This window comes from Lissotriton helveticus, chromosome 2_2, assembly GCF_964261635.1.
Source record: "Lissotriton helveticus chromosome 2_2, aLisHel1.1, whole genome shotgun sequence".
Lineage (NCBI taxonomy): Eukaryota > Metazoa > Chordata > Amphibia > Caudata > Salamandridae > Lissotriton > Lissotriton helveticus.
Genome location: NC_136060.1, coordinates 117,408,398 through 117,435,603, shown reverse-complemented (window position 1 = coordinate 117,435,603; position 27,206 = coordinate 117,408,398). Strand labels below are relative to the sequence as shown.

The window sequence follows — 27,206 nt, the reverse complement described above, 5'->3', positions numbered from 1 at the left end:
TGGGACCTTATAAGTGTTTGTTTATCCAGCACAATATCCTTGGTGAAACAACAACTGTTGCATGGCTAAACAATTGTAAGGTCCCAAAGGCGAGACCTATTGGCTATGCCAATGCTTGTTTTAATGAGTTATATATAGCGCCGACCAGACCCGAGAAATCTGGTATCAGAGCGCTTTACATGAGCACCAGTTTCGTTACAGGACCCATTCATTTTTAGGTCTGGCCAAGCACAGCGCGCATGTGCTGCTCTAAGTAAGGACCTCTTGGAATCACTCCAGCTTCCAAGAGACTTCTCTGTGTGGGTCGGCCTCCTCCCACACATTCCATTGGCCTTTGCGTGTGGCTTTCCAAAATTGAAAGCCCACAATTGGCCAAAGGCAGGATCATGTTCCCGCGGCCGGGTGCCAGCTGCATACTTAACATTCCTTGCAGTGCGCACGCACCACACGCGGTCGTGTTTCAGAATGCTCATCCAATGCCAGAAACCTGGTCCCCAGCTCTAAGGTCGGCAGCTATTACCGCTGAGGCATGCCCTCTCCCATTACAGCACACTACTATTCAGACAACTGAATACAATGTGTTTACATGCTCCCACCCATTTTTCTCTGACGCAGTCTTGTTTCTATAGCAAAAGAAAAAAGTTAGAGCAGCCTCCTTACTAAAGGGAGGTTAAGTTGTAAAGGGGGTCGGTGGCATTAATACCGCTTGAGACCGGTATGCCCGCTCGCCTCCCAGTGCCCGGGGCAGCGCCGTCTTCTCTGCGCCTGTACGAACCCCTCTCTATCGGGCTCGAAATGCCTACTTCACCGCCTCCATGCAGGGCCACCTACCTTCCAGAGCGGTACTTACTGTGCGACCACCCCCGGCTTGGAGACTGCTAAAAATGTCTTAGTTTTGTCCTGCACCGTCCGAACTGGGTGCTAGACATTACCGTCAGAGTCACTGTGGCCATTTTAAGGCTGAAAGTGAGTGTTTATTTAATCAAATGCTCATCAGCTGTAAATCTGGCAAGCCTGCGTTTTTATTCTGGCTCCCCGTTTGCCACAGTTTGATCTTGTGCAAATCGCTATCACGCTGGCCAGTAGACCACTTCTAAAGTGAGATAAAGTTCACACAGGCTAATCTGACGTTGTGCAGCGTATCAAACACGAACCTGGTTGTACTCATAGGATGTTTACCTCTAACCTTTCGGTGTATCCAGGTAAATAAACCACTTATTCCACTTTGTCGTGGGCCCGATAAGTATCTGAAGAACATCTGCCAGGGGGGATGTCTGTTACTGCTTCTGTTAATATAATATAAACGAAATATGGCCATAAAAGGAAGGCCATTACAAAGCAGCGGATAAAAGAGCCTTCCTAAAGAACGGCTTTAAAAATAGGCACTAGACCGATTTGTTATATGTCCTAGTATCGACCTCAAAAACAAAGACCATCAAAATGCATCTCAGTAGTATCTACTTACTGTATTTTATATTGCAAGTGCATCATCTTCAATTCTAAAATACCTATTGCAAAAAATGAAAAAATAGAACTTTATTATGTTTGACACAGAAAATATCCCTTTGATTGTGAGTGGGGACAGGCAGCAGGACTGCCTCAGTCTCTTTGGTTCTGTTCTGTGGCTTCTGTCCCTGTTGAGGGGAGTCCTGTTGATAGAACTTCTCTCACCCCTCTTCCCCGACCCTGCCACACACCCTCCATTTTGACCAAGTTGATAGTCTCCCAGTAGGGCACCTTAATGGTTGTCGTGTGCAAAACTATGGACGGCGGGGGCGTTGGCACATTGCTTGCCCTTCAATGCCAGTGTGGTGCAGCATGCCACTGATAATCTTCTACCACTGCATACCTGGTGTTGACATTTGTACGCAGCATCGTCGGCCACTTGGGATGGCTATAAGCAGTCCCTACTTTCCACCTGATTCAGAGGCTACCACTGCATACCAGTTTGTAATGTGTCGAATATAGCTTTCTGCTGCTGTCCTTGTTGATGGTGCCATGTCTTATTCGCTGAGCCCCGAAGGTATGCTTTGCCGATTGTTTAAACCTCTGCTAGGTCAATAGCCTTGCTCAATTGTCTGGCATTTCCTGGTGTGCAAGTGCTGTTTGGTGCTGCAGCAGTCAATCGCAGGCTTATCTGTGTCATATTAGCTTTCGATATGTTAGGAGTGCTGCATAGGGTGGGGCGTGGCTTAAGCACCGATGTGAGCAGCAGCGGACCTCGGAGCTCCTCCGCGGCTGCTCTCCATTCCAGCTGATCCTGACATGTAATCTGGGGCCCCGGCACTGCATTTGGTGGCGGAATAGCCGGTGCCCGCTTTGTGCCGGGTTTGGGACGTCTGCGAGGGCGATAGGGGAAAAGAACGAATTTGTTCCCCTCCTTGCTGCAGACCGCCAAGACGGGACTCAAAATGGCGGCCCCGCGCGGATTATCAGACGCCTGACTGCGACGGCGCCTGTCGTGGTCAGTGGAGGCCCCGGAGCCATTGAAGCCGCCGGAGAGGAGTTTGCAGATTCCCCGGACCCTTGCGGTGAGGAGGCATTGCGAGGCTGCAGGTGTGGACAGTAATTCCCTGGCTGGCCAGCAGCGGAAGCCTGACTTTAAAATGGCGGAGCCCGGGACATAGTCGGCGCCATTTGAGACTCGCCGATCCTGAATGCCACTCACCTGCGATTGAAGAGCCCTTGAGCCTGGCCCGGAGGTTGGCGCATGTTCGACGGTGGTCCGGGGCGGAGCGGACTGCGGAATGGCCCGAAATTGAGGAGGGGGAGCGGAGCTCGTGACCCCGGCTTGCACCTTTGCTGCCTTTGTCGCCTTTGCTGCCTTTGTCGCCTTTGCTGCCTTTGTCGCCTTTGCTGCCTTTGCTGCCTTTGCTGCCTTTGCTGCCTTTGCTGCCTTTGCTGCCTTTGCCGCCTTTGCCGCCTTTGCCCTCTGCCGTGGGCTTCCCCCGAGTTGTGAGGTGGGCTGTGCTCTTGGCCCTCGCCTCACTCCGGCGACGCCCTCCCTGCCAGCTGGACCTCTGGGTGATTCTGGTGGTGCTGTTGCCTGCGGCAGTCACAGCTCATCCCCCCCTGTGTCTGCCTGCGGCGGAGGGAGCTAAAAAGGACAGCCGTGATCGGGTGCGGAGACTGCTGCATCAGAGGTGGAAGAGTTCCTCACGGACTGCCTCGCTTGGGTGACGGAGGGAGAGAACGAGGTGGGAATCCCCTGCAGAATCCTCGGCAGATGGACCGTGGCGGCGAGGGGATCTATTGGCTGGTGACTCTAGAGGGCAATTCCACGAGGCGACTGCGGCCTGAGGGACAGTGTGACCAGCATAGTGCTGGTGGTGCATCTCGGCGCTGCTGTGCCTGTGGCGGACTTGTGGTGGGATCAGACGGGTGGCGAGCTGAGCCATCTCCTAGCAGGCTGCATACCAGAGACATTGCATAGAGACTTCATGGTTGGTGCCCGGCGGCCCCGCAGTGCGAGTCTTCTCTGAGGGGTGTTAGCACACGGCAGACGGGGGGTGGCTGGACGACGGTCACTGACCTGCACGGCCCTACTGAATGCACCTGCGGTGGGGACCAGCACTGGCCCAGAGAGCTACTGCAGGGGCGAAGATTTTGCCCTAGGAGCCTTGCATTGGTGGCGGGGGGCGCGGCACAAGCCTGTGAAGGACAGAGGGACCTGGTTGAGGTGGACTGGCGACGGACGGGTCGGTCCCGCACAAGGTCGGAGTGGCGTCTGGGGTTGCGGTTTCCGGAGAGGTATCGGGGGACGGCGGTGCCTTGCTGGTGAGGAGTGGGACCTTGGACTCCCCGGCGCAGCTAGTCACAGCTGCGTGCGACTGTCACAATGGGCAGAGTGTCAAAGAAAAAGGGATTGGAGGTGCTACGCTTAGACGAGCCGGAGCAGCACACTGAGGACGAGGAAGGCGACGTTGGGAGACGGAGACCGGGACGGCCTGGTGACCCTACACTGGGAGAAATGATCCAGGCCATTGTGGCCTCGCGGGAGGCACTAGAGAAAAGGATGGACGCCATTGGCTCGGATCTCACCCTACTGAAGGACGACCATCGGAAGCTCAAGGAGAGAGTGGCGACCCACAAAACCACTATGAAGGACATCCCGGATACAGTGGCTGCCCTGCGCCAATCTTTGAATGAGGTAACGCATAGAGTCAAAGTGCTGGAAGTAAGAGCTGAGGACAGTGAGGGGCGCTCGCGGCGCAACAATCTCCGCATAGTGGGAGTCCCGGAGCACTTGGAAGGAGCAGATGCGGTCCGGTTCCTGGAGACCTGGCTGAGAACAGAGGTAGCACCAGAGGGCCTATCCCCATTTTACGCACTGGAGCGGGCACACAGGGTCCCGGCTCGCCCGCCTAAACCTGGGGCTCCACCGCAACCAATGGTGGCGAGACCGTTACATTATCGCGACCGGGACTTTATCCTACAGAGGGCTCGAGAACAACAGAATTTGCAGATAGGGAACAGCTGGGTGCTGATATTCCCGGATTACACCAGGGAGGTCCAGCCTCAACGGTCATCCTTTCTGGCTGTTAAACGAAAGCTGCATCAGCTCAGTCTCCCCTATGCCATGCTATTTCCGGCACGCCTGCGGGTGACTGCAGACGAGGAAACACACTTCTTTCTTACACCGCAGGCAGCATGGGACTGGCTGGAAGGTCGCGGTGGCGCGGCTGCACGCGCCACTCGGGCTACCTCGCCACGAGAACGACAGGCGAATACACCGTCGAAGAGGAGGCCTACGTCTCCGGTGGATCAGCGACAGGAGGCAGACAGTGCAGTGCAGGTGGTGGCAGCCATCAGTCGGGGAGTGGTTAGCCCGGCCAGTAATGATACGGACATTGAGAAGAGCGGAACAGAGAGCCCAAGATCTGGTAGCGCCCAAGGACTCTCGGACATGGAAATGCCGGACGTCATCCCGCAGACAGCCAATGGGATGTTTGGGTGATGGGACTGCAGAGGGAATGCGGGACAACTGGTACGATGTCTGTTGCGCTTACTGAGCTCAGGGGCCAGTTTGATGTGGGGCAGCACGGCGGTAGATGACCCTCCAAGAATGCCGGGGACCCGACTGGCTGTGTATGTTCCTAAAAAGAAGGGGGAAGTCAGGGGGTTCTGGGGGCATTGTGCGCGAGTCACACGTTACCTCCTGAGGTGTGGGAGTTGGGTAAAGTTTGAAGGTTGGGTGGGATGGGGGAGGGTCAGACATGTCGCTAGGGGGATTTTAGAAGAGAGCGTGCATGAGTTGGATCCATGGGCACCTCCATAGGACTTAAAGTTATGTCTTAGAATGTAAGGGGGATGCACACTATGTGTCGGCGACACAAAATACATGCACTGCTTCAAGAAACTCTCTTGACCAAGGCGGAGGGGATGGCACTACAGCGTCGTTGGAGGGGGCAGGTGTTCCACACTACCTACTCGGCCTATGCCAGGGGGACATTGATTTGGGTGCGGGCAGGGGTACCAATCCAATGTGTTAGGCAGGTGGTCGATACGGAGGGCAGGTTTACAGTGGTCACGGGGCGACTTGATGGGCGGGACATCACACTAGGAAGCATATATGCCCCCAATGTTGAACAGTCTACCTTTCTTGCAAAGCTATCACAGAAATTGGCGGAGGAGTTATCGGGCCCTGTTCTTCTGGGGGGGGACTTTAATTGTGTGACTGATGTGGACCTGGACTGCTCCCATATGCCCCTACTCGTAGGATTGCAGAGGTCCGACGAGACTGGCAGCAGCGCTGAGGGCTGACGGACACCTGGAGGGCTCATCACCCTGGGGACCGAGACTACTCTTTTTTTTTTTTTTTCAGCAGTCCATGAGTTGCATGTCAGGCTGGACGCTATATTGTGTTCCTCTGATGTCCACATAATGATCACGGTGAGTGAATACCTGGCTAGGACAACCTCTGATCATAACAATCTCTTGGTGGCCCTGAATTGGGTTCGACTTAGAACGGCAATCCCTAATTGGCGTCTCGTATTGGAAGACCAGGTCTTCCGAACCACCATAGGTACTGCCATAGAGGGCTATTTTTCAGCACAACATAGACACATCCTCTAGTCTGCATAATGAGTGGGACACATTCAAAGTAGTAATACGCGGGCGGTGCATTGGGGAAGCTGTGGGAGTTCGTAGAACACTATTGAGTGAGGTACAGCAGGCAGAACGGCGGCTCAGGGAGAAAGAAAGGGAGAGACCATGACGGGAGGATACACAAGAAGGGCTGCTGAGGGCGAAGGAGGAGCTAGCAATGCAAGTAGAGAGGCTGAGGTGCTTTGATTACAGGGCATACATGGTGCGGGCGCATGCATAAAGAGAAGTCTGGGGCGCTCCTAGCTTGGTTGGCAAATCCAGCGCGCAGAGGCACACCGATTCTTGAACTACAGGAAGAAGGGGGGACAATACACTATGGACACCCGGCCATTAACATGCAGTTCCTGGAATAGTATTCCACCCTTTATTGCAGCAAGTTGGACCCTAGAGAGCTAGAGGAAGGGGATTTCCTCGACATAGTTACCTCAGATTGAAGCGGAAGATGCGGAGAGCCTAGGCCGACCAGTGGAATTGGGCAAGGTCCAGGGAGCTATAAAGCGTATGGCCAATTATGATTTTCCTCGCACCAGTCTGATGTGAGATTGGGGGAAATAAAGAAGATGACTGTGTATGTTTATGATTCTATTGTACTTGCTCATGACAAGTTGCTGTCGATAATAAGTGTTAAAAAAAAAAAAGCGTTTGGCCAAGAACAAAACGCCGGGTACTGATGGGTTACCATCTCAGTTCTATGTCACTTATATAGACATGCTAGCTCCACAACTAGTGACTCTTTATAATCGGTCGAAACAGAATGGATATTTACCTAGCTCGACAAGGAAGGCAGTGATCGTACCTCTCCTTAAACTGGGCAAGCCAGAGTGGGACCGCACAGCGTATCGCCCCCTGGCGATGTTAAACATTGATTATAAGATCTTGAGCAGTATCTTGGCCAGTCGCCTGATGGCGCACATGAGAACTCTCGTGCCCGGGGTCCAGGTTGGGTTCATTCCTACCCGGAACACGGCCATGAACATACGGAGACTGTCAATTGCTGCACGATATGGCAGCAGGGGGTGATGAGGCGTGTGTACTATCGATAGACATTGAAAACGCCTTCAATAGCTTAGAGTGGCTGTATCTGTTTCGGGTTCTGAGGGCCTTTGGCTTAGCGGAGGGATTTGTGGCCTGGATGAAGATTCTGTACGCTCGCTCGACGGCCAGGGTTCAGACTGGGGGGGGGGTTATATCCACGGCTTGTGATGTAGGCAAGGGGACGAGACAGGGCTGCCCGCTGTCTCCCCTCCTGTTTGCCCTGGCAATGGAGCCTCTGGCGGTTCGCGCGCGGACAGGGAGACACTACAGGGGCCTGGAGGGGATGGGTCAGATGCACTACATTGCTTTATATGCTGATGATTTGTTAATGCTCCTTGCCAATGCTACTGATGAGCTATGGGGAGCTCGGGAATTGCTAGAGAGGCGGGGGCGCATGGCAGGACTCAGTCAATTGGGCCAAGACCTGTATATTTCCGGTGCGTGGGGGGAGAGGCGATCCTCCTGAGGGGCTCGATGTGCGATGGGAAGGCAGATGCTTGCTTACTTGGGGGTCAGAATTTATCATGAGGCTGCTGATTTATTTGAGGGAAATGTAGGGCGGGCTCTGCGAACTACCAAGAGTAATCTTGATTTCTGGGGGTATCTACCTTTATCGGTTGCAGGACGAGTGGCATTACTAAAAATGATAATCCTGCCTCGTCTGCTTTACTACTTTGTTACGCTGCCGCTTTGGGTGCCTGGGAAATGCTTTGCCCAACTAAATTCAATGGTTTCGAGTTTTCTATGGGGTTCAGGGAGGCGTAGAGTGGCTTTGAATACTATGAAGCGCCCCAGACAGGATGGGGGCTTTGCAGTACCTGATTTTGAGGCTTACTATCATGCGGCCCAGTTCCAATAGTTCGCGAAGCGGATGGCGAGGAAACTGGGAGTAGAGGTGGATCAGAGAGGTAGGGACTTGGGGCTTCGCCGCCTGACTAGGATTCTGCTCCAGCTCCCGGTGCGTGAAAGAGAGGTGCCCAGAGATTTATGGATACAACGACAATGCTGGAATAGGGCCCTACGACGAAATAAAGTGAGCCCTGCGTATGCGCCTGAGATCCCAGTGTGGTTCTGTGAGGAGTTGCCTCTTGGGGGGGATTGGCAGAGACTGCAGGAATGGGAGGAGCTGGGGATCTCCTCCATTGGGGATCTATACGAGGATGGTATCCTCTTACCATTTCAAGACCTCATGGAAAGACACGAATTGCCTTCTCAGGACTTTCTTTTGCATGCAGCAGTGACGGCTGCTGTGTGCAAACACTGGAAAAAAGGGATGGAGGAACCACAGGTCTTCCTCCCTTGCCAATACGTGGTCACCTCCGTGGGTAAGATCAAGGCGGTTACGTGCCTGCATCGGAGACTGACGCAGGGATTATGGGCTCCTTTTAGAGGAGCTGCGCACTAAATGGGAGGCAGACCTGGGAACGCTTATAGAGGCAAAACCCTGGGAGATGCTGCTGCAACGAGCATGGAAATGCTCTCGAAATGCGAGATTCCAGCTAATACAATTCTATGTGTTTCATCGGGCGTACCTCACTCCTTACAAAATCAATGAATTCTTTGGCTCCCACAGTGCCTGCCCGCGATGCAGACTGGAAAATACAACGTTTATGCACATGTTCTGGGATTGTCCATTGCTTCGCGGGTTCTGGGGGGAGGTTCTGGCCAAGCTGACGGAGGTGACGGAAAGGGGACTGCAGCCTAATCCACGACACCCACCCACGCCGCCGGACACACGCTGGACCCCATCTTCTCCACAAGCCCCCACGTCTCCTTCAACCACATCACCGAACCCCACTGCACCGACCACAGATGCGTCCACTTCACCTTCAGGAAACCCACCACACACCACCGCACCCAACAGCTGCCACGCCGCTGCTGGGGCAAGGTCACCAAGGACCAACTGACTACCACCCTTGCCCTGAGACCGCCCGCCGACCCCACCGACCCCGACACCGCCGCGACCAACCTCAAACAGTGGATCAACGACTGCGCCAACACCCTCGCCCCTCTCAAGACCTCCGCAACCAACCACACCAACAAGAAAGCCGCCTGGTTCACCGAAGACCTCCGGATCTCCAAGCGCACCTGTCGGAAGCTGGAGAAGAAATTACTCCACAAACGAACACCAGATAGCCACACAGCCCACAAGAGCGCCACCCGCAAACACCACCAACTCATCAGGACCACCAAGAGGACCGCCTTGACAACAACGCACACAACTCCAAGGAGCTCTTCAGCATCGTGAAAGAACTCTCCAACCCCAGCTCCAACACCAACGACACACCACCATCACAAGACCTGTGCAACTCCCTGGCCACCTTCTTTCACCGCAAGATCACCTACATCCACGACCGCTTCAACCCCGAGACCCCCATACCCACCACCAAGTCCACCACCCCCGCGACCACTACCCGCACCAGCCGCCTGACCGCCTGGTCCAACGTCCCGGACGAAGACCCCATCAAAACCATGAACTCCATCCACTCCGGATCCCCATCCGACCCCTGCCCTCACCACATCTTCAACAAAGCCAACACAACCATCGCGCCCCACCTCCGGAAAACTATCAACCGCTCCTTCGAGACAGCAACCTTCCCGGAAAGCTGGAAGCACGGCGAGATCAACGCCCTGCTGAAGAAACCCAAGGCGGACCCCAAGGACCTCAAGAACTTCCGGCCCGTCTCCCTGCTCCGCTTCCCGGCGAAAATGACAGAGAAGATTGTCAACAAACAGCTAACCTGCTACCTCGAAGACAACAACATCCTGGACCCTTCCCAATCCGGTGTTCGCAGCAACCACAGCACCGAGACCGCCCTCATCGCCACCACTGACGACATCAGGATCCTAATGGACAAAGGAGAAACAGCCGCCCTCATCCTCCTGGACCTGTCAGTAGCCTTTGACACAGTCTGCCACCGCACCCTGTCAGCACGCGTCCATGACGCCGGAATTTAAGAGAAGGCCCTGGCCTGGACCACATCCTTCCTCTCCGGCAGAACCTAGAGCGTCCGCCTCCCACCCTTTCGCTCAAAAACCACCAAGATCATCTGCAGCGTCCCACAGGGATCCTCCCTCAGCCCAACGCTGTTCAATATATACATGACACCGATCGCCCACGTTGCACGTCAACATAACCTCAACGTCTCCTACGCCGACGACACCCAGCTGATCATATCCCTCACCGAAGACTCCCACACAGCCAAAGCCAACCTCCACAGATGAATGAAGGCCGTAGCCGACTGGTTGAAGGACAGCAGACTGAAGCTGAATTCAGACAAGACGGAGGTCCGCATTCTCGGACCCACCCCATCAGCCTGGGACGACTCTTGGTGGCCCACATCGCTTGGCACAGCCCCGGAATCCACAGACCACGCCCGTAACCTAGGGGTCATCCTTGACTCCACCCTCTCCATGACCAGGCAAGTCAACGCCGTCTCTGCATCCTGCTTCAACACCCTCCGAATGCTCCGCAGGTTCTTCAAGTGGAACCCTCCCGACACGAGAAAAACCCGTCACCCAGGCCCTCGTCACTAGCAGACTCGACTACGGGAACGCCCTCTACTACGGAACAACAACCAAGCTCCTGGGACTACTACAACGAATCCAGAACGCCTCGGCACGTCTGATCCTCAACGTTCCCCGACGCAGCCACATCACACCCCACCTGAGAGGCCTACACTGGCTCCACGTCAACAAGAGTATCACCTTCAAACTCCTCATCCACGCACACAAAGCACTGCACAACACCGGACCCACATACCTCAACAACCGTCTCAGCTTCCACATCCCCACCCGAAGCCTCCGCTCAGCCAACCTCGCCCTCGCCACAGTTCCTCGTATCCGAAAAACCACTGCCGGCGGCAGATCCTTCTCCTACCTCTCCGCCAAGACCTTGAACGCCCTCCCTACCAGCATATGACAGACTCTGGACCTGCTGGCCTTCAGAAGACTTCTCAAGACCTGGCTCTTCGATCAGTAGCGCACACCCCCCCACCCACAGCGCCTTGAGACCCTCACGGGTATGTAGCGTGCTTTAGAAATGCAATGATTGATTGATTGAATCCAGGTGTTTGCCTGTTACACTGGTTCCCCCACACTGCCCGCAACAAAACCACCAGTAAATTCATGGACTTGGGGTTAGTCCTAGCCAAACGAGAAATTACTAGCCATTGGAAGGCGGTCACAGTCCCCAGCGTTGCGCCCTGGCTGCTGGAATTTATAAAATGGGCGGACTGCGAGGGGACTCTCCAACTTCAACTGGCTCAGAGAACTGACAATGACAGATTATGGGACACGGTGAGAGCCAGGGTGGTGATGGTGGATCTTCTTAAAAAGCCGACTGATGACGATGACTGATCTCCCCGGATGTGGACACCCTTCACTACATGGGAACACAACCATAGGCCAAAGAGTATAGACGATAAGTGGGGTGGCATAGCTGTGCAGTTAGTGCCCGGTGTAACTATATCTGTTGAAAGGTTGCATGTGAAGTCTCTTATTTTACATTTATTTATGTTGCCTTTTTGTATTAAAATTTCTTAAGATTTTACTTTCACATTTAAATTTTCATGAATTGTTAGTGAATAGATGTGCACCTTTGAGAGTAATGTTGTGCGTTTGGTGCAGCGAGCAAGGATAATTTCTTGATTTTTCTAAATTTGGATCCTACTGCACACGGTTTTTTGAGCACCTACGTAGATGACAAATTAAACTATACGTCCCAGAATACATTCTGCTGCTGGGTAAAAAGCCCGGACTGGCTGAAAGCGTTGCACTTGTCCAGGGCCTGCTTTAGCATTGGTGGCGCCCATCAGTAAAGTAATGGCAATTTTAAAAGACTACAGTCTATGGTGCTCGGGTGTATGTGACACATGGAGGAGGGATGTGAAGTGTGACAAGCCGCAAGGCTCAGGGTCGCATCGACATCCTGTGATTCTGGGCAAATCACTTAGGGCCACATGTAGGTGGCCAAATAGCGAGCGCTAACGCTGAAATTTGCAGAATTTCAGCGTTTGCGATCGCTATTTGGCTGCGAGCAATGTAGATGAGTTTAAACCTACTAGCAAAATAAGGAATCGCATAATTGCGATTTCTTATTTTGCTCTTGCATTTAAGGAATCGAAAATTGCGATTCCTTAATGCAATGTAAGTAGCACAAAAGAAAGTGCACTTTAGCCTTAAGGAATCTCTAATTACCACCAACCTCAAGTTGGTGGTAATTAGCGATTTCCTTTAAAAAAGCACTTTTTAGGTCGAGCCTGTCCCATTCCGCAGGAATGGATAGGATCGAATTCATGTCGGCAAAATCCTCTTCAAACTAAGGGGTTTCAGCCCGGCGTTTTCTTGCAGTTCACGTGAACATGCACGAGCATTCTCGGCCAGGGCTTCTCCTCCCCTAGCAGCACTCCTCCCACACCAGCAACTCCCCCCTCCCACACCAGCACCTCCCCGCAAACACAGCCTTGCCGTAGCAGCACTCCTCCCACACCAGCACCTCCCCTCTCTCTCCCCGCAAACACAGCCTTCCTTTAATTTCTCCTCCCCCTCCCCAGCCAGCTTCCCCCAGGCATGCTATTGCATATCGTTTGCTACCTCTTGTATTTTGTTGCTCTTGATACTTGCACAACTGTCACTATTGTCTCATGTAACGTAACTTTTGCTTTTGTAACATGCTCACTTGTAATTTTGGCTTCATGTATCTAAAAACGCCTCCCTCGCGCTCCTTTCTCCCTCTCTCCCGCTGCCTAGTCCTCCCATCCCCTCCCTCTCCAGCGCGCGCTCCACTCGCATCTGCCTGCTGCTCCCCCGCCCACCCCCCCACTCCCCCAACCAGCAATGCCGAGAAGCTTGTTTACTTGGCCGGTGCATGCCTTAACTCTTTCCACCCAATGCATTGCCTTATCTGCTGTTTTTTTGTTGCTTTCTGCAGGCACACTTCTCCAGCTTTAAATAAACTTCAGTTTACCTACCTCCACACTCACAGCCTCGGGCGCCCTTCCTAGTTTTTCTCAGCCAGCTCTTCTAACTCCTTCCCCTTCACTTCCCCCCGCCCGTCCCATTTTTCCAACACTGAGACAATTCACTACAGCAGCTGGGAGGAGGTGCCAACCTTGCTTTCGCCCATGGCGCGTTCTGTGCAAATGCTAGGTCTGACTGGAGGTACACACACTTGTGTGTTGCACAGTGTGAACGGACAGATTGTGCATTTGCGGCTGTACCGCTGCTATAAAAGTGCACACGATCACACACTCTGTTTGCACCTCTCTCTACCGTGCATCCCCTGTAAACAGTCCAGTCCCCGCGCAGGTAAAAGTCGTTACCGCAACTGTTTGTAGCTTTCTGATACACTGTGCCCGAAGTCCTGCTCTTTACGCAGATTAGCCACCGTGTTTTCTGGCCGAGCAGTTTGTTCCGTTTTGCGTTTGTTCATGCCGTCTGTGTTTGTGTTGTACTTTGTCAGAGATCGTGAGATTATTAAAGTAAAGAGAATTGAGAAGTCATCTCGCATTGTCCACCCCCCACTGTGTTTAACCTCCATTCTGAATATTACCGTTCTTTTCCACTTCAAGTTATTGCGTGTTGGGCTACTTTTAATCATGAAGCCTAGTTTGCTTTCAATTTGTTATATTTATTTAATCCATCGCTGTTTTGTCCATCTTGGGGTTTTAGTTGGAATCAAAGTAGGTTCAGACAACCTTATTACAATCATAACAAAGGCTGTGTTCAGTTTGTCCTTATTACATAGAAATCCATACATCACTGTGGAGGTCTCTCACTACCCATGTTGTCCAGTAAGGGGAAGGGATATCTTCTGAGGTGTAAACTTTGGAGAGGATTTCTGACCTTATATGAGCTGGAGCTCTCTTGCTACCTACAGTGGTTCAGATGCTGCAACCCCTTGCCACACGCTGCTTGGCTGTCCATCAAACACAGGGGTCCATGCACTCCACTGACGGTGGGGTTAAAACCTACCCTCATCACTCCTGTAGCACTCTCAAATGGCTGTTTGCCAGACCCCATCCAGCTCCCTACGCTCATCAAAACTCAAGCCTATTAACTGTAACCACACTGACGAGTTCTCTTCGAGGTGTTGTTCCTCTGATATTCGCACCCCCAACTCGGTCTGAGATACACCAGGCCTCTAAATGCAAAAATGTCCTTAAAACTAACCTTCCCGCTTTCTGTCTGAATTCAGGATAATCTTCCCCATCAGCTTCTTGGTTCCCAAATGTACACCAACACCTGATACTGCACCCCAAAACCAACCCTGCGTTGAATGAGCATTGCTCAAGGCAACCATTGTGACTTTGTACTGTGAAAAGGTTTGTGCAAGCTTCACCTACGTGCATCAAAGCTACAGCAATGTAAGATTCCGTAACACAACAGCAGCAGTGCACTGATCCGCAAAACACAGCACCGATAAAGGACAAAAGGCAGGTGCATTGGTGCAAAACGCTTTCTCTCCGTCACCTCACCTCTCCTTGCCCTCTCTGTGTTACACCAACACAACTCAAGTACAAATAAGTATTGCCATAGACAATAGGTCTCACCTTTGGGACCTTATAAGTGTTTAGCCATGCAACAGTTGATATTGTTACGTCAAGGATATTCTACTGCATAACTAAATACTTATAAGGTCCCAAAGGCGAGACCTATTGGCTATGCCAATGCTTGTTTGCTTTTTTTTTAGTTCCCTATGGCACACATTCATGCCCTTAGGGCATGTATGTGCGCCACATGTGCACACATGCACATTTCAAGGGTGCATGTGTGCACATGTGGCACCCTTGAAATAGCGCCCGCTATTTGTGATTCACTAATAGCGACTGCCAATGGAGAATATCTTTCCATTCATTCCTTTGATCCTCCTAGCCCATAGGAATGAATGGATAGGTATTCCTTATTAGCGAATCTCAATTTGCGATTCGCTATTAAGGAATATTAAGGATTCGCTAATATTTTAGCGATTCCTACCTACATTCAGTTTTGCGAGTCCATATTAGCGATTCGGTAAAATTCGCTATTAAGGATTTGCAAATTTGATTTTACCTACATCTGTCCCCAAATCTTCCAGTGCCTGAATGTGTCCTTGTGTAATAACCGGTGCTCATGTAAAGCGCTCCAATACCTTCTGGTCGAGTTCGCGCTATATAAATCTGCATTAAAAAAATAAACAACATCCTTGCTGCGAGATATTTGGAGCACATCTGCGTGGCTCGCGCACAGCAGTACAATACATTCTTTATAGATCCCCTGCTGAAATTAACCATTTCCCTGCCATGCTCGACAAACAGTTTCTGCTAACTCTACTACTTTCTAGAAGTAGAAGAGCACCATACAAATGCTATAATACACGGCAGTCAGAGCTGAACTTCCAACATTTGCATTATTCCCATTTCAGTTGAGTGTTATCGGAAGGCAGGTATACACATCTTTTTCATTGTACGAACTGAGTGAACACTATAACAGCCACCTGGCTCCCGATATGCTGTGTAATTGAGCTCCTTACGTTTTCTCTCTCTTTCGCGGACTAATATGTGCGAATCTTTTTTTTTTTTTTTTCTTCCTTAGAAAGTGCCCACCCTGCATCCTCCAGTGCACCATGAAGTCGAAGACACTCCGAACGCAGATAACTTGGGATTTATCCATGCCTTTGTGGCTGCTATATCCGTCATCATTGTTTCAGAACTTGGAGATAAGACTTTCTTTATTGCGGCGATCATGGCAATGCGTTATAATCGTTTGACTGTTTTGGCAGGTGCTATACTTGCACTAGGCCTGATGACATGTTTATCAGGTAAGCTTTTTATACACATTTTTATAGTACAAATAAATGCAGCACCCGATGGTAAAGAATGAAGTACATGGCTAATGTTAAGTTTCACAATAGTTCATGATCACATACTTTATGAATAACACATTTATTCTAAATATTTAAGTTTGATATGCTTTACTTTGATTTTCCCCAACTTATGGGCTGGGTAGTTTCATGGTTTCAGGCAGGACCGGTAAAAGTTCCCCAAAAAGAATGTGGTCACTTAAAAGGTTTTGACGTCTCCGTTCTTGAGCACCCCCTCTGTGCTCCAGAGACGTTTTGAGGCATTGGCAAAGTGGGTTCTGGCACAACATTCGTAAACAGATTGGTTTAAAAAACGTTTCCTTGGAGGAGGAGCTTGGCGGGCATCCGAGATGGCCGCTTGAGCACAGCGCTCTCCGGACCCTCGCCGCTCCCGACATTTTATCCTGGCTGAATCCTGATTTCTTGCAAGAATTCGTGTAGGGGACGCTTGGCTGATTACCCTGGCACTTTTCAGGGATCGATTTGGATCTCGTATTCCTGAGTTATGGTGCTCTGAACTTTTGGGCTCCGCCCTTGAGGTGCGCCCGGGACGGGGTGCGGTACTGTAGCCGTCCTGCAATTGAACAACAACGGCAGGAGATCTGGCCTTGTGGGTCCCCCCTTCCTAGGTTTCGGTTTCGATTCTGTTCCGACTTGGGCCACGGCTGTGGATGTCGTGTTGCGACTGAGACTTGGAGGCGGATCGGCTGTTGGGCTTTCATGTGACCTATTTGCTGGTTTGGCGACCTCCACCCGGGTTGTGCCCCCTTTTTATGTACTTTTGATCCTGTACTTTGGGTGTCGGGCCCGTCGAACCTGGTGGCTCGTCCTGTGACGCATCTTCAAAATGGCGGGCAGAGGGGACAGAGAGACGCGCAAGACGAAAACACCTCTGCGCGGAGCTCCAGTTCAATCGAATGTCATGGACCGTTATACCCATTCTAAGGGGTCCCCGGGAGCTGCCCTGCCTGGTTCTAGTATTGCGTCCGAACGAATTTTGGAAGAATCGGCGGAGCCCTCCTTACAGGATATCATGGGCGCCATCTCGGGTGTGAGAGAATCCATCGGCCTACAGTACGAGGCCTTGGCCCACAAACTTGACACCGTGGCTATTGAGGTGAATCTGATTCGTGCTGATCTCGGCAAGACGAATGAGAGGGTACAATCGCTGGATATTAAATCCTCTAGCCTTACGAATGACGTCTCGGAGCTCCAAACTGAGATTGGAAATCTCCGTCGGGGGAATGACTTCATGACCCGTCGCCTGGAGGACTTTGAAAATAGGGCGCGTCGCTGCAATGTTCGCCTGGTTGGTGTACCGGAAAACCCTGAACCCCACTCGGTGGATCTCCTGGTTGAGGATCTGGTCTTGAACCATTTGGCCCCTTCTGGTCTCACAAAATTTTTCACGGTGGAACGTGCACATCGTGTTCCAGGGGGCAAAGTCAAGCCGGGAGCCCCGCCGAGACCCATTGTAGCGAAGCTCTTTCATTATAGAGACCGGGACGCTATCCTGCAGGCCTCGCGGGTGAAGGGCCCGGTGGCCTTTGAGAACGCTACGGTGAACTTTTACCCGGACTTTTCCCAACAGGTTCAGAGACAACGTATGGAGTTTCGTGGTGCCAAGAAACGTCTCCGGGATCGGGGCCTACGTTACGCCATGCTCTTTCCTACTAGACTCCGGGTTGAATACAATGAACGTACCCTTTTCTTTGATCGGCCAGATGCCGTTAATGACTGGCTGGACTCATTGCCTGACCGTCCTCCTGAGACAGACTCCGCCGCTCACCCTGGCGGTGCCGAAGGTGGTGTGGAGATCTAACTGTTCGGCTCTTATGTCTTATTTTGAATACATTCTCAGGGGTGTTGGCCGGCGTCCCTCTACATTGCGATCATTCTGTCTTTTCGTTTGTTATTCTTGTTCTTGCTGAGGTCGGGGGGTGGATGGAACGGAGACCTTTCCTCCTCCGGGGTCTTTGTGTAGAATAGGGGTTCTTGGGCGACAGGCACACTGCAGGTTGGGGTGGCTCTTTAGCTTTTTGCAGGGGTGCAGGGTGGGGGGTGTTTCTCTTCAGTTTGGGGGAGGAGGGTTGGGAAGTTTTTTCTTTTCTATGTGTTGTTTTCAAGGCGATTTGCTCCTGTGTTTGCTGCTGTTTCTGATGTCTAGCTCATGGACGAGGGGTCTTGGCTCGGGTGGTTGGGATGGGGGGTAGAGGGTTGAAATTTCTTTCCTGGAACGTTAATGGCCTGGGTGATCGTATTAAGCGCAGTGTGGTCTTAAAATGTATTCGACGTTTGTCACCGGACATTGTATTCATGCAAGAAACCCATTTGATTGGTAATGTTTGTTATGCGATGAATAGATGGGGCTACCGCCTTGTGGCGCACTCAGGGTTTACCTCCGGATCTAGGGGTGTGGGTATTCTTGTTCGAACCTCCCTTCCCTTGGCTATTGATGAGGTGATTCATGATGACCGTGGGAGATATACTGTCCTGGTGGGTAGATATGAAGGCCGCACCCTATCTCTCTTCAATGTTTATGTTCCCCCGGGTTTGCAGGCCTCTACTTTTACTGACTTGGGCCGTGTTCTGTTGGATCTCCCTGATAGCACTCTCTTTCTTGCCGGTGATTTTAATTCGGTGCTTTCCGGCCTTCACGATCGCCATCCCCCTAGAGATACCCCGCAGGCTCAGCAGTGGTTGGGTGGGTTTTTAGATACCTTTGGCCTTGTGGACTGCTGGCGACTGTTGCATCCTACTCAACTCCAATACACCTTCCATTCTGGGGCCCATGGCAGTCTGTCCCGGCTGGATTATTTCCTGATGCCCGCAGCCCAATCATCGGCGGTTCGTGAGATTTTACACTTGCCGAGGGGTATTTCTGATCACTCGCCGCTCTGGCTTCGTTTTGAGGTTGGGGTAGAGGCGGCGGGCCGAGTGGCTCCCATTAACCCTTGGTATCTTTCCTCCCCTGAGACTCGTACCCTCTTGCTCAAGTCCATGGATTCATATTTCCTGGAAAATGAGGGGTCGGTCTCTTCGGCTGTGTCCCTGTGGGAGGCTTTTAAAACCGTGATTCGTGGACAGGTCCTTTCCTTGATTGTTGAAGCTAAGAGGGCAGGGAGGAAGGAGGTGGTGGAACTTGAGGGGGAGATCTCTGCTTTGGAGGACGAGTTGGACTCTGGTGTCACGCCTGACAAACTCCATGCCCTGGGTCTCAAACAGTTTGCGTATAAATCTCTGGTCACTGACGCTGCAAAGGTGATGTTTCGTGAGCAGCAGGGCAGATTGTATGATGTGGGTGACAAAGCGGGAAAACTCCTGGCGTGGTTGGACAAGAAAGAAAGGGTTAATCGTGTGGTGCCCGTGATTCAGTCTGCGAGTGGTGAGAAAGTGATAGATCCGACCGCCATTGTTGATCGTTTTGCGGAATATTTCCGTGTGGTATATGCTCCCGTGTCTGTGAGGGATGTTGACGACTCCCGCCTTCTTCTGCGTGATATCGCTTTGCCCTGTGTCACCGACTTGGACCGTATTGCTTTGGACTCCCCTTTTACGAATGATGAGATAGCCAATGCAGTTCGATCGCTCCGTTCGGGCAAAGCACTGGGCCCGAACGGTTTGCCTATTGAGTTGTACAAATTATGCCCCGATAAGGTGGCGCCGTATCTCCGCGCCATGTTTCTAGAATCTCGTGAGCGGAACATGCTTCCCTATGATCAGCGTCTGGCGACAATCGTCGTCATTCCCAAAGAGGGTAAACCACGTGACCTCTGTTCCTCGTATAGGCCCATATCCCTATTAAACGTTGAACCTAAGGTGTTGGCTAAACTTTTGGCGACCCGTCTCCTTTCGGTTCTTGGTGAGTTGGTCCATCCGGATCAGTCTGGCTTTATCCCGCATCGCAACACTGCTCTGAATTTACGTCGCCTTCACGGCGCGCTGGCGAGGGCGGGGCTTTTGACTGAACCGGCCATTTTGGCGTCCCTAGATGCCTCCATGGCCTTTGATACTGTGGAATGGCCCTATTTATGGGCGACACTTGAGAAATTCGGATTCGGGTGCGAGTTTGTTAGCTGGGTTAGGCTGTTGTACGCGGAACCTCTGGCGCAAGTTGTAGTGAACGGTAGAGTGTCGGCCCCCTTTTCCTTGGGCAGGGGTACCCGTCAGGGCTGCCCCTTGTCCCCTCTGTTGTTCGCGCTCGCTCTTGAACCGTTGGCGGCCTGGCTCCGTTGGGAACCGTCCCTTAAAGGTATTCGTTGGGCCCCGGACTTCGAAGACCGCGTCTCGCTTTATGCGGACGACATCCTCTTGTATCTTACTTCCCCTCGCAAGTCTCTATCTGTTTTATTTGACGTTCTTGCGTCCTTTGGCGCTAACTCAGGCCTCGTCATCAACTGGTCTAAATCCTGTGTATACGTTTTGTCTGGTATCTTGCCCCCGTTGCCGAGTAGACTTCCTCTTCAGGTGGTCCGGGATGGTTTCAAATACTTGGGGGTGTTTGTTACCTTGGATCCGTCCCTTCGTTTTGATCGTAATCTCCTTCCCCCGTTGCTTAGGCTCCGTTTGGACGTTGCCCGCTGGCGCAAACTTCCCCTGTCTCCACTGGGTCGGGCGGCCCTGTTTAAGATGATGTCACTACCGCGGTTTCTCTACGCTCTCCAGAATTATTATGATCCTATCCCCAAGACCTATTTTCGGGAGATTGAGAGCCTTCAGAGGCAACTTATTTGGGATGGGCGTCCGCGCATTGCTCTCGCTAAACTTTCCATCCCGTGGTACGATGGGGGCATGGCGCTCCCCGACATTAAGAGATACTACTGGGCTTCCCATCTGTCCGCTATTAATCACGCTATGTTCTCTCCGGGTCGTAATCCGGCGTTTGAGATGGATAAACTTCAGCTTCCGGGAGGTGACTTTAATAGAGTGCTCTATTCTCGCTCCGCTGGGCGCCATCTTGTGGGACCTACTTTGACTGCTTTGACTGTGTGGCGTGCTGCGAATGTGAGCCTGGGCTGGGAGGGTCGCTTGACATTAGCGACGCCGCTTTATGCTTCAGAACGTCTGGGCGGTCTTTGGTCTTCCAAGGGTTTCGACCGTTGGGCCTTGATTGGGATCTCTAAAGTGGGGGATGTATATTCAAAGGGTTCGGTGCGCCCGTTTCAGGCCCTCCAGGCTGCCTACGGCCTGAGTAGTCGGGAATTCTTTCGTTATTTACAGATCAGGCACGCTTTGGTTTCGGTGTTTGCTCCTGGTGAGATTCCGCCTGACTCTTCCCCACTTGAAGACCGTATCCTTGACGAACATCTTCCTGATAGCACTGTCTCCCTGATTTATAAAAAGTTGATTAACAATCGGACTGACTTATTGGCCCGGCTTCGGGAACAGTGGATGGGAGATGGGTTGGAACTTGATGATGAGGATTGGCAATCGGCCCTCTCCTCTCCGAAGGAGGTGGCGATACCGGCTCGACTCCGTTTGGTCCAATTGAAGATCCTTCATCGGGTGTACGTGACGGGACCGCGACTGATGGTGATGGGCTTTTCCTCCGATGGACTGTGTAAGCGTGGATGTGGTTTGCGTGCCACTTTCCTGCATATTCTTTGGGAGTGCCCGATGGTGGCTGCTTATTGGGTGGCCGTGCTAGATCTGATGACTGTGGTGACGGGGATATCCTTACGACCGGAACCTCGTCGCTGTCTTTTGAATGTTTGGGAGCCCACGGACTATTCGGTGGCTCAGACTAGATGGGCCACCCTGGGCTATATGATCGCGAAGCGAGATATTGCGCAACTCTGGGGGGCCTCCAGGCCCCCTGCCCTCTCGCAATGGGAGGATAATATGGATTGGTCCATGTTCCGTGAGAAAACTGTTTATGTGGCCAGGGGTAGACCCAGGGCATGGGTGAAGGTGTGGGGTCAATGGAACGAATACCGTGGCGACATTTGTACTCCTCCCCTTGTGGACACTGTCGAGATTACTCTATCTCCCTAGGCTGGCGTTCCCGGAATCTTCATATAGGGACTGAGCTGGTATCACCGGCTCTTCCCCCCTTTTTCTTCCTGGTCTCTGCCCCCCTCCCCCCTCCCCCCCCCGCTCCATACTCCTTAGTGCTTAGGATATTATTATTGCACCTCCGTTGCTGTCCCCCCCTTGCGTCCCTTGGGCTGACCTTCAGTGATACACTCTCGCCTTTTTGTATGTTTGTTCTTTCATTTATATAAAACCTGTTTTGGTCCTGTATACAATGTGGAGTATTGCATTGTTGATTGACGGTTACCTCTGCGGGCTTATGTGATATGTCTCTCCTCCTTTTTAGCGGCTGGCCCGTGTGGTTGTAGGCCCATCCTTGTACATTTCTGCTTGCTCAAATAAAGGTTTTTTAAAAAAAAAAAAAAAAAAAAAAGTTTCCTTCAATATATTTTTTATATGGGTTATGTGTGAGAGTCTGTTGCTGTCATTTTGCAAGGAGATGTGTTTGTTTTAAGCAAACCCCTTAAAGTTTTTTTTATCAAAACATGACCTCACATATGAGAAATGGGAGGATGTCGCAGAGATTTGCGATGGTAATAGCAGTTAGCTGCTGCTGTGTTACAACATTGTCACTATCCCTGAATATTAGATATAAACACAGTTAGAATTTGGACGAGTTGGCCTGTGCACTTGCAATTACCTGGCCAAAGAGGGTATGAAAGCTGAAACTGGATCGTTAATTCAAAGCTGTTCCGATCAGGCCCCCCTAAAATACGTCAGACCCAGCAAAATGAAAGGATGGGAAACAGTGTATGTAACAATCTAGAGCGAGGTGTGCGTTCTTCATACTAGAACCTGCTTTGGGAGATCCTTCTCGTTTAGTTAAATACATAAAGCATGACTAGGTTGGAAGGGATAAAGTAGAGAAGATGAAATTGGTACAGGTTTTGGGAGTAGTAATGTCGGACACTGGTACTCATTACACACCTGCGTATCATGTGTAGTTATAAGGTACTGGAGATCGATTCTCAAACTTGGGTTCATCCTGTGACAAATGTACACATGGTTTATGATTCCAGATTGATATTGAGGATTTTTTTTTTCTGTGTAACATGAACTATTGTTTGGTACCCTAGTGAGTGATGTCATAACTCCTTTACTTACATTTTCTCTTGCGCATTTAGGTTATTCTCCATGCTTGGATGGCAGTCTGCATTTTTTTTTACCAGGTTCTTCAGCCTCCTCCCTCCAGTTTTCCAGTGACTACTTGTGTATTGGCATGATTAATACTGGTTGTGTAGCACATTTCTAGCCACCTCCGCCTGACCCTCTTTCTGCCTTCCTTCCCTCATGTGACCTGCAGAAGTCTAAAACTAACTGAGTGGTCAATATATTTATCTTGTCTAACTGGCTTCTTGAAGATCTTCTATCTTAAAAGATAGAATGTCAATGCATTTACAAGGTCCTAGTCTTGTTTCTGTTCCTTCTGAGAGGAAATTATTTAGGATTAAGCAAAGAGATGTCCTGACCTTTGAAGTAGAAAACGGACACAGATCTGGATTCTTCTGAGTCTATTTTTGAATAGAAAGCCTCTACATCCTAGCAGACATTCCCATTCTGTGATGTCTACAGGTGTGTGTTGACATGTCTGCTCCAGTGCAACATTTTGCTTAGTGTGCCGCAGCGTCTTTGCATCACCTTCATTGGGACCAACGAGGGACTCGAAGTCCCAGGAGTCAGTTTGCAGCAATCGCCCTCACCTGTGCCTGCATTTCAGCGGGGGGCATAAAACCACCTCGCTCCTCCGCGGAACGCGGGCGCGCGCCTAGCGAAGTCCAGGCCAAGGGTGGGCCCGTCTGAGACCGGACGTGCTGGGCCCCCTCTCTAACTTCTTCCCACTGTAAGGTTAGTTTTCTCAAACGCTTCACTACCTTATCTGTGTATTTTAATATTTGTTGAACGCTAGGCTCGTTTCACCTCTATAATTAATAATGAGCAAGCGTGACGCGAAGAGGCTAGACGCTCCCATTGGCGGAAGCATAACGGACTTTAGATCAGGGCAACGTCCGTCCTTGAGAAGGAGATAGCGTTAACTGAGCGCCCCTTGTCTTTGGACCCGCACCTGATAAAAAGATTGTCGCTAGGTTTAATCGCCACAGCACTCTCTCCGGTCAACCCCAATGTAAATACAACCACAGTTTTAACCACCAATGAGGATAGTATCCCGTGTCTACTCCATCAAGCCTTCAGGAGAGCTTGGCAAAATCTTCTACAGCTACTGTAACCACTGTAACTAGTGTTCTCTTAAGATCGTCAGCTAGATCCTTGGAAAAGAATAAAATAAACAACAACACATGTATACCTGACCCTCCAACAAAAAGGAAGAGAGGAGGTGGCCCTCAGAGGCCGACTACAGCAAAAGCGCCTAGGATCAACAAAAATGGAGGACGCACCCAACCAGTTATACCAAGTACCGAGGTAATGACCCCCCCCAGACTTTGACCTTGCAGCACTGTGTGCTCACTGTACGAACGCCAATGAGGATATGTGGAAAAGAAGGCTGGAAAATCTCTTGTCAACTCTACTATCCCCTATCACTTATAGATTGACTCGGATTGAAGAACGACTTGTTATTGTCGAAACCCAGGCGAAATCAAGCTTTTCTGCCCTTGAGGGCCTTTCAGCTCATTTAAAACCTACACCGGGGACTTCAACTAACCTACTAGTGAACTCTGTGTCAGCTCAGGTCACAGCTAAACCTAAGCGTCTAAATTGGCAACCTCCGCAACTAATTTCCCCTAGCCCATCTATAGGCTCAGCAGTAGTAGTCCAGAGGAACTTAATTTCTAAGGACATCTGCGATGTACCAACAGGGAATTTGTGGAGCGAGTTTTCCCAGACGATCATGAGCCCTTCTGCGGACGGCAGAATGGATATGAGAACCGTGTCACGAAGGTTTCCAGTTGTGATACTCGTCCCCCACCAAGGCAATCAATCCCTCCTACAGACACTCAATGACTAGGAGATAAGGGGCATAATGCTGTGCATTCTGGGACCCCGACCTTCCACCGGCAGCTGGATGCTGGGATTTGGGAGGCGGGCTTGAGTAGGCATATGATTATGGCTAGACGAACTCCGTGGATTGGCTACTAGAGGAAAGAGGGAAACGGTGACTGTTTAATTGTCAATTTTAATAATCCACATATGCCTAGATTTTTATTGGACAATCTGGGAAGGGTGGATGGTAGATATATGAATAAGGTGTCTATCTTACCTTTAGGGTTTTTCTATAGACCTGGGCTTTGCCTATCGCTGTCCTGAGTTCCTATGGGGAGGGCAGGCAACTCCTGGATCCACAAAATCATGTAACTAGACCACTAGAGGTTCCCCTGACTAACAGATTTATTCCTCTATCTGGTCTAGATCAGTGGGATTGACTACCTTTGATTACCTCTGAAAGGGATATATCCCATGACACCCTTTGTATCTCCCCATCAAGTATGCAAAAGGGCCCTCAACAATTTGTAACTGAGTCTCCGGTGGGCTTGAAACTGGTATTAAGTGCAGCACACCCTCGGGTATCACTCCCCCTCAACTCTCCCTGATATCCTGGAATATAGCTGGTCTTCTGACAAAGACCCTGTCTTCTGATTGGTCAGGTTTTATTGAGGGACATGATTTTATTGCCCTTCAAGAGACATGGTCAGTAGAGACGATTCATCATCCAGGCTATCTGGCCTTTGCCAAAGCGGCTATTGCCAATAGGAAGAGGAGACCTATTGGGGGATTGACTATCTGGGCCAAGTAACAGACTGTGTTCAAAGTAAAAAAATTACAAATAGATAGCCCAGAAAACCTTGCTATTAAAGTATTAGCTGAGGGAGAGATTGATTTTATTTTCTTTAATATATATGCGAGAGGGATTCCGGGAGGAAAAGCGTCACCAACCATAGCCCATTTGGAGACTATTATTAAGGATTTAGGTAACCCTAAGTCTCTGGTTATTGCTGGTGATCTTAATTGTACATTCAAGCCCCTAGGTCTTGATGACTATAGCCTCTCTGCGGAGGAAGATCAGAGCTGGGGGATACCACCGGTCACTAAATGGACAAAGACGGCCCTACAAATAAAAAGCATGTCCCTCGGGATGGGGATAAGGCCGCTAAATGGAAGATCCCCGTCTGATTTGGAAGGTATTAATACCTTTTCCAACGGCAATAGAAGTAGTAGAATTGATTATATCCTTATTAGTTTAGAGTTATGGCCCAGACTTGTCGATATGTAGATACATTAAAGATCTGAGAGCGACCATGACCCACTGATATTAACTATTGCTGGGAAGAGATTAGATAATGCAGGGCAATAATGGACATAGCAGTAGGAGAACTGCTCCTGTCTCAAGATTGCTGTCGCTTGAGATGGGCAAAAGTCTCTGAAGATGAGGCATCGGTTGCACAGATTAAGATCATGGTAGAAGAAACTATAATTCAACTAGTACGTTAGATCCATCCGACAATGGTTTTATGGCTCATAAGAAAGTGCATGAAGAACTATTTGCTAAACTAAACTCCCTATTTACAAAAGAAATAAGGGCTCCTGGTCATACCACAAAAAAACGGAAAACTGGTATAATGAGAAATGTAGAGCTGCATTTAAGCAGCTAACGAAGGCCATTAGGGATGGAACCTCCCAAGAAGTTAAATTAGTGAGGGCAAACTATAAAAAGCCCAATCTGCGGCAAAGAAGGATTTTGACGAGGATAGGTGGGAATCATTACTAAAAGCCTGTAACAGGAAAAATTGGATCACATTTTGGCACTTAGTAAAATGGGGCAGCGATGTGCAGGGTTGTGTTCCAGTGAATAATGTATCTCCGAATTGTGGGTGGAACACTACCAGGCCCAATTTGCTTGTTCTTGGTGTGGCCAAGTTTCTTATCCCGAGGTCATTACAGAGGTAGTTTTAGCGTATGATAAAGGGGAGATAGAACGAGTCTTGGTAGGGCTTTCTTCGGGGCGGGCTCCGGGCCCGGATTGTATCCCGGCTGATATTTTTAAAGACGATAAAAGGAATTGGACTGATTATATTTTCCTTTTGGTAAACGCTATAGCTAGGGGTGCGCAGCGCCAAGATACTTGGCGTGGGGCTGAAATAATAATCCCCATATATAAAAGGGTGATCGTGCCAAGCCTTGCAACTATAGACATACAAGTCTAATTGATACTCTCCAGAAAATAGTTGCTAGATTG

The 27,206-nt window shown here is 50.6% G+C and overlaps 1 protein-coding gene across 1 annotated transcript in view; it reads left to right on the top strand.

Moving 5' to 3' along the window:
- Positions 1-27,206, top strand: part of TMEM165 (transmembrane protein 165) — a 189,118-nt gene that overhangs the window by 59,323 nt on the left and 102,589 nt on the right. Inside the window, exon 2 of the mRNA XM_078678185.1 lies at positions 15,718-15,943. Within this exon, the coding sequence (XP_078534311.1) occupies positions 15,718-15,943 (226 nt within the window). The remainder of the gene's footprint in view (positions 1-15,717; positions 15,944-27,206) is intronic.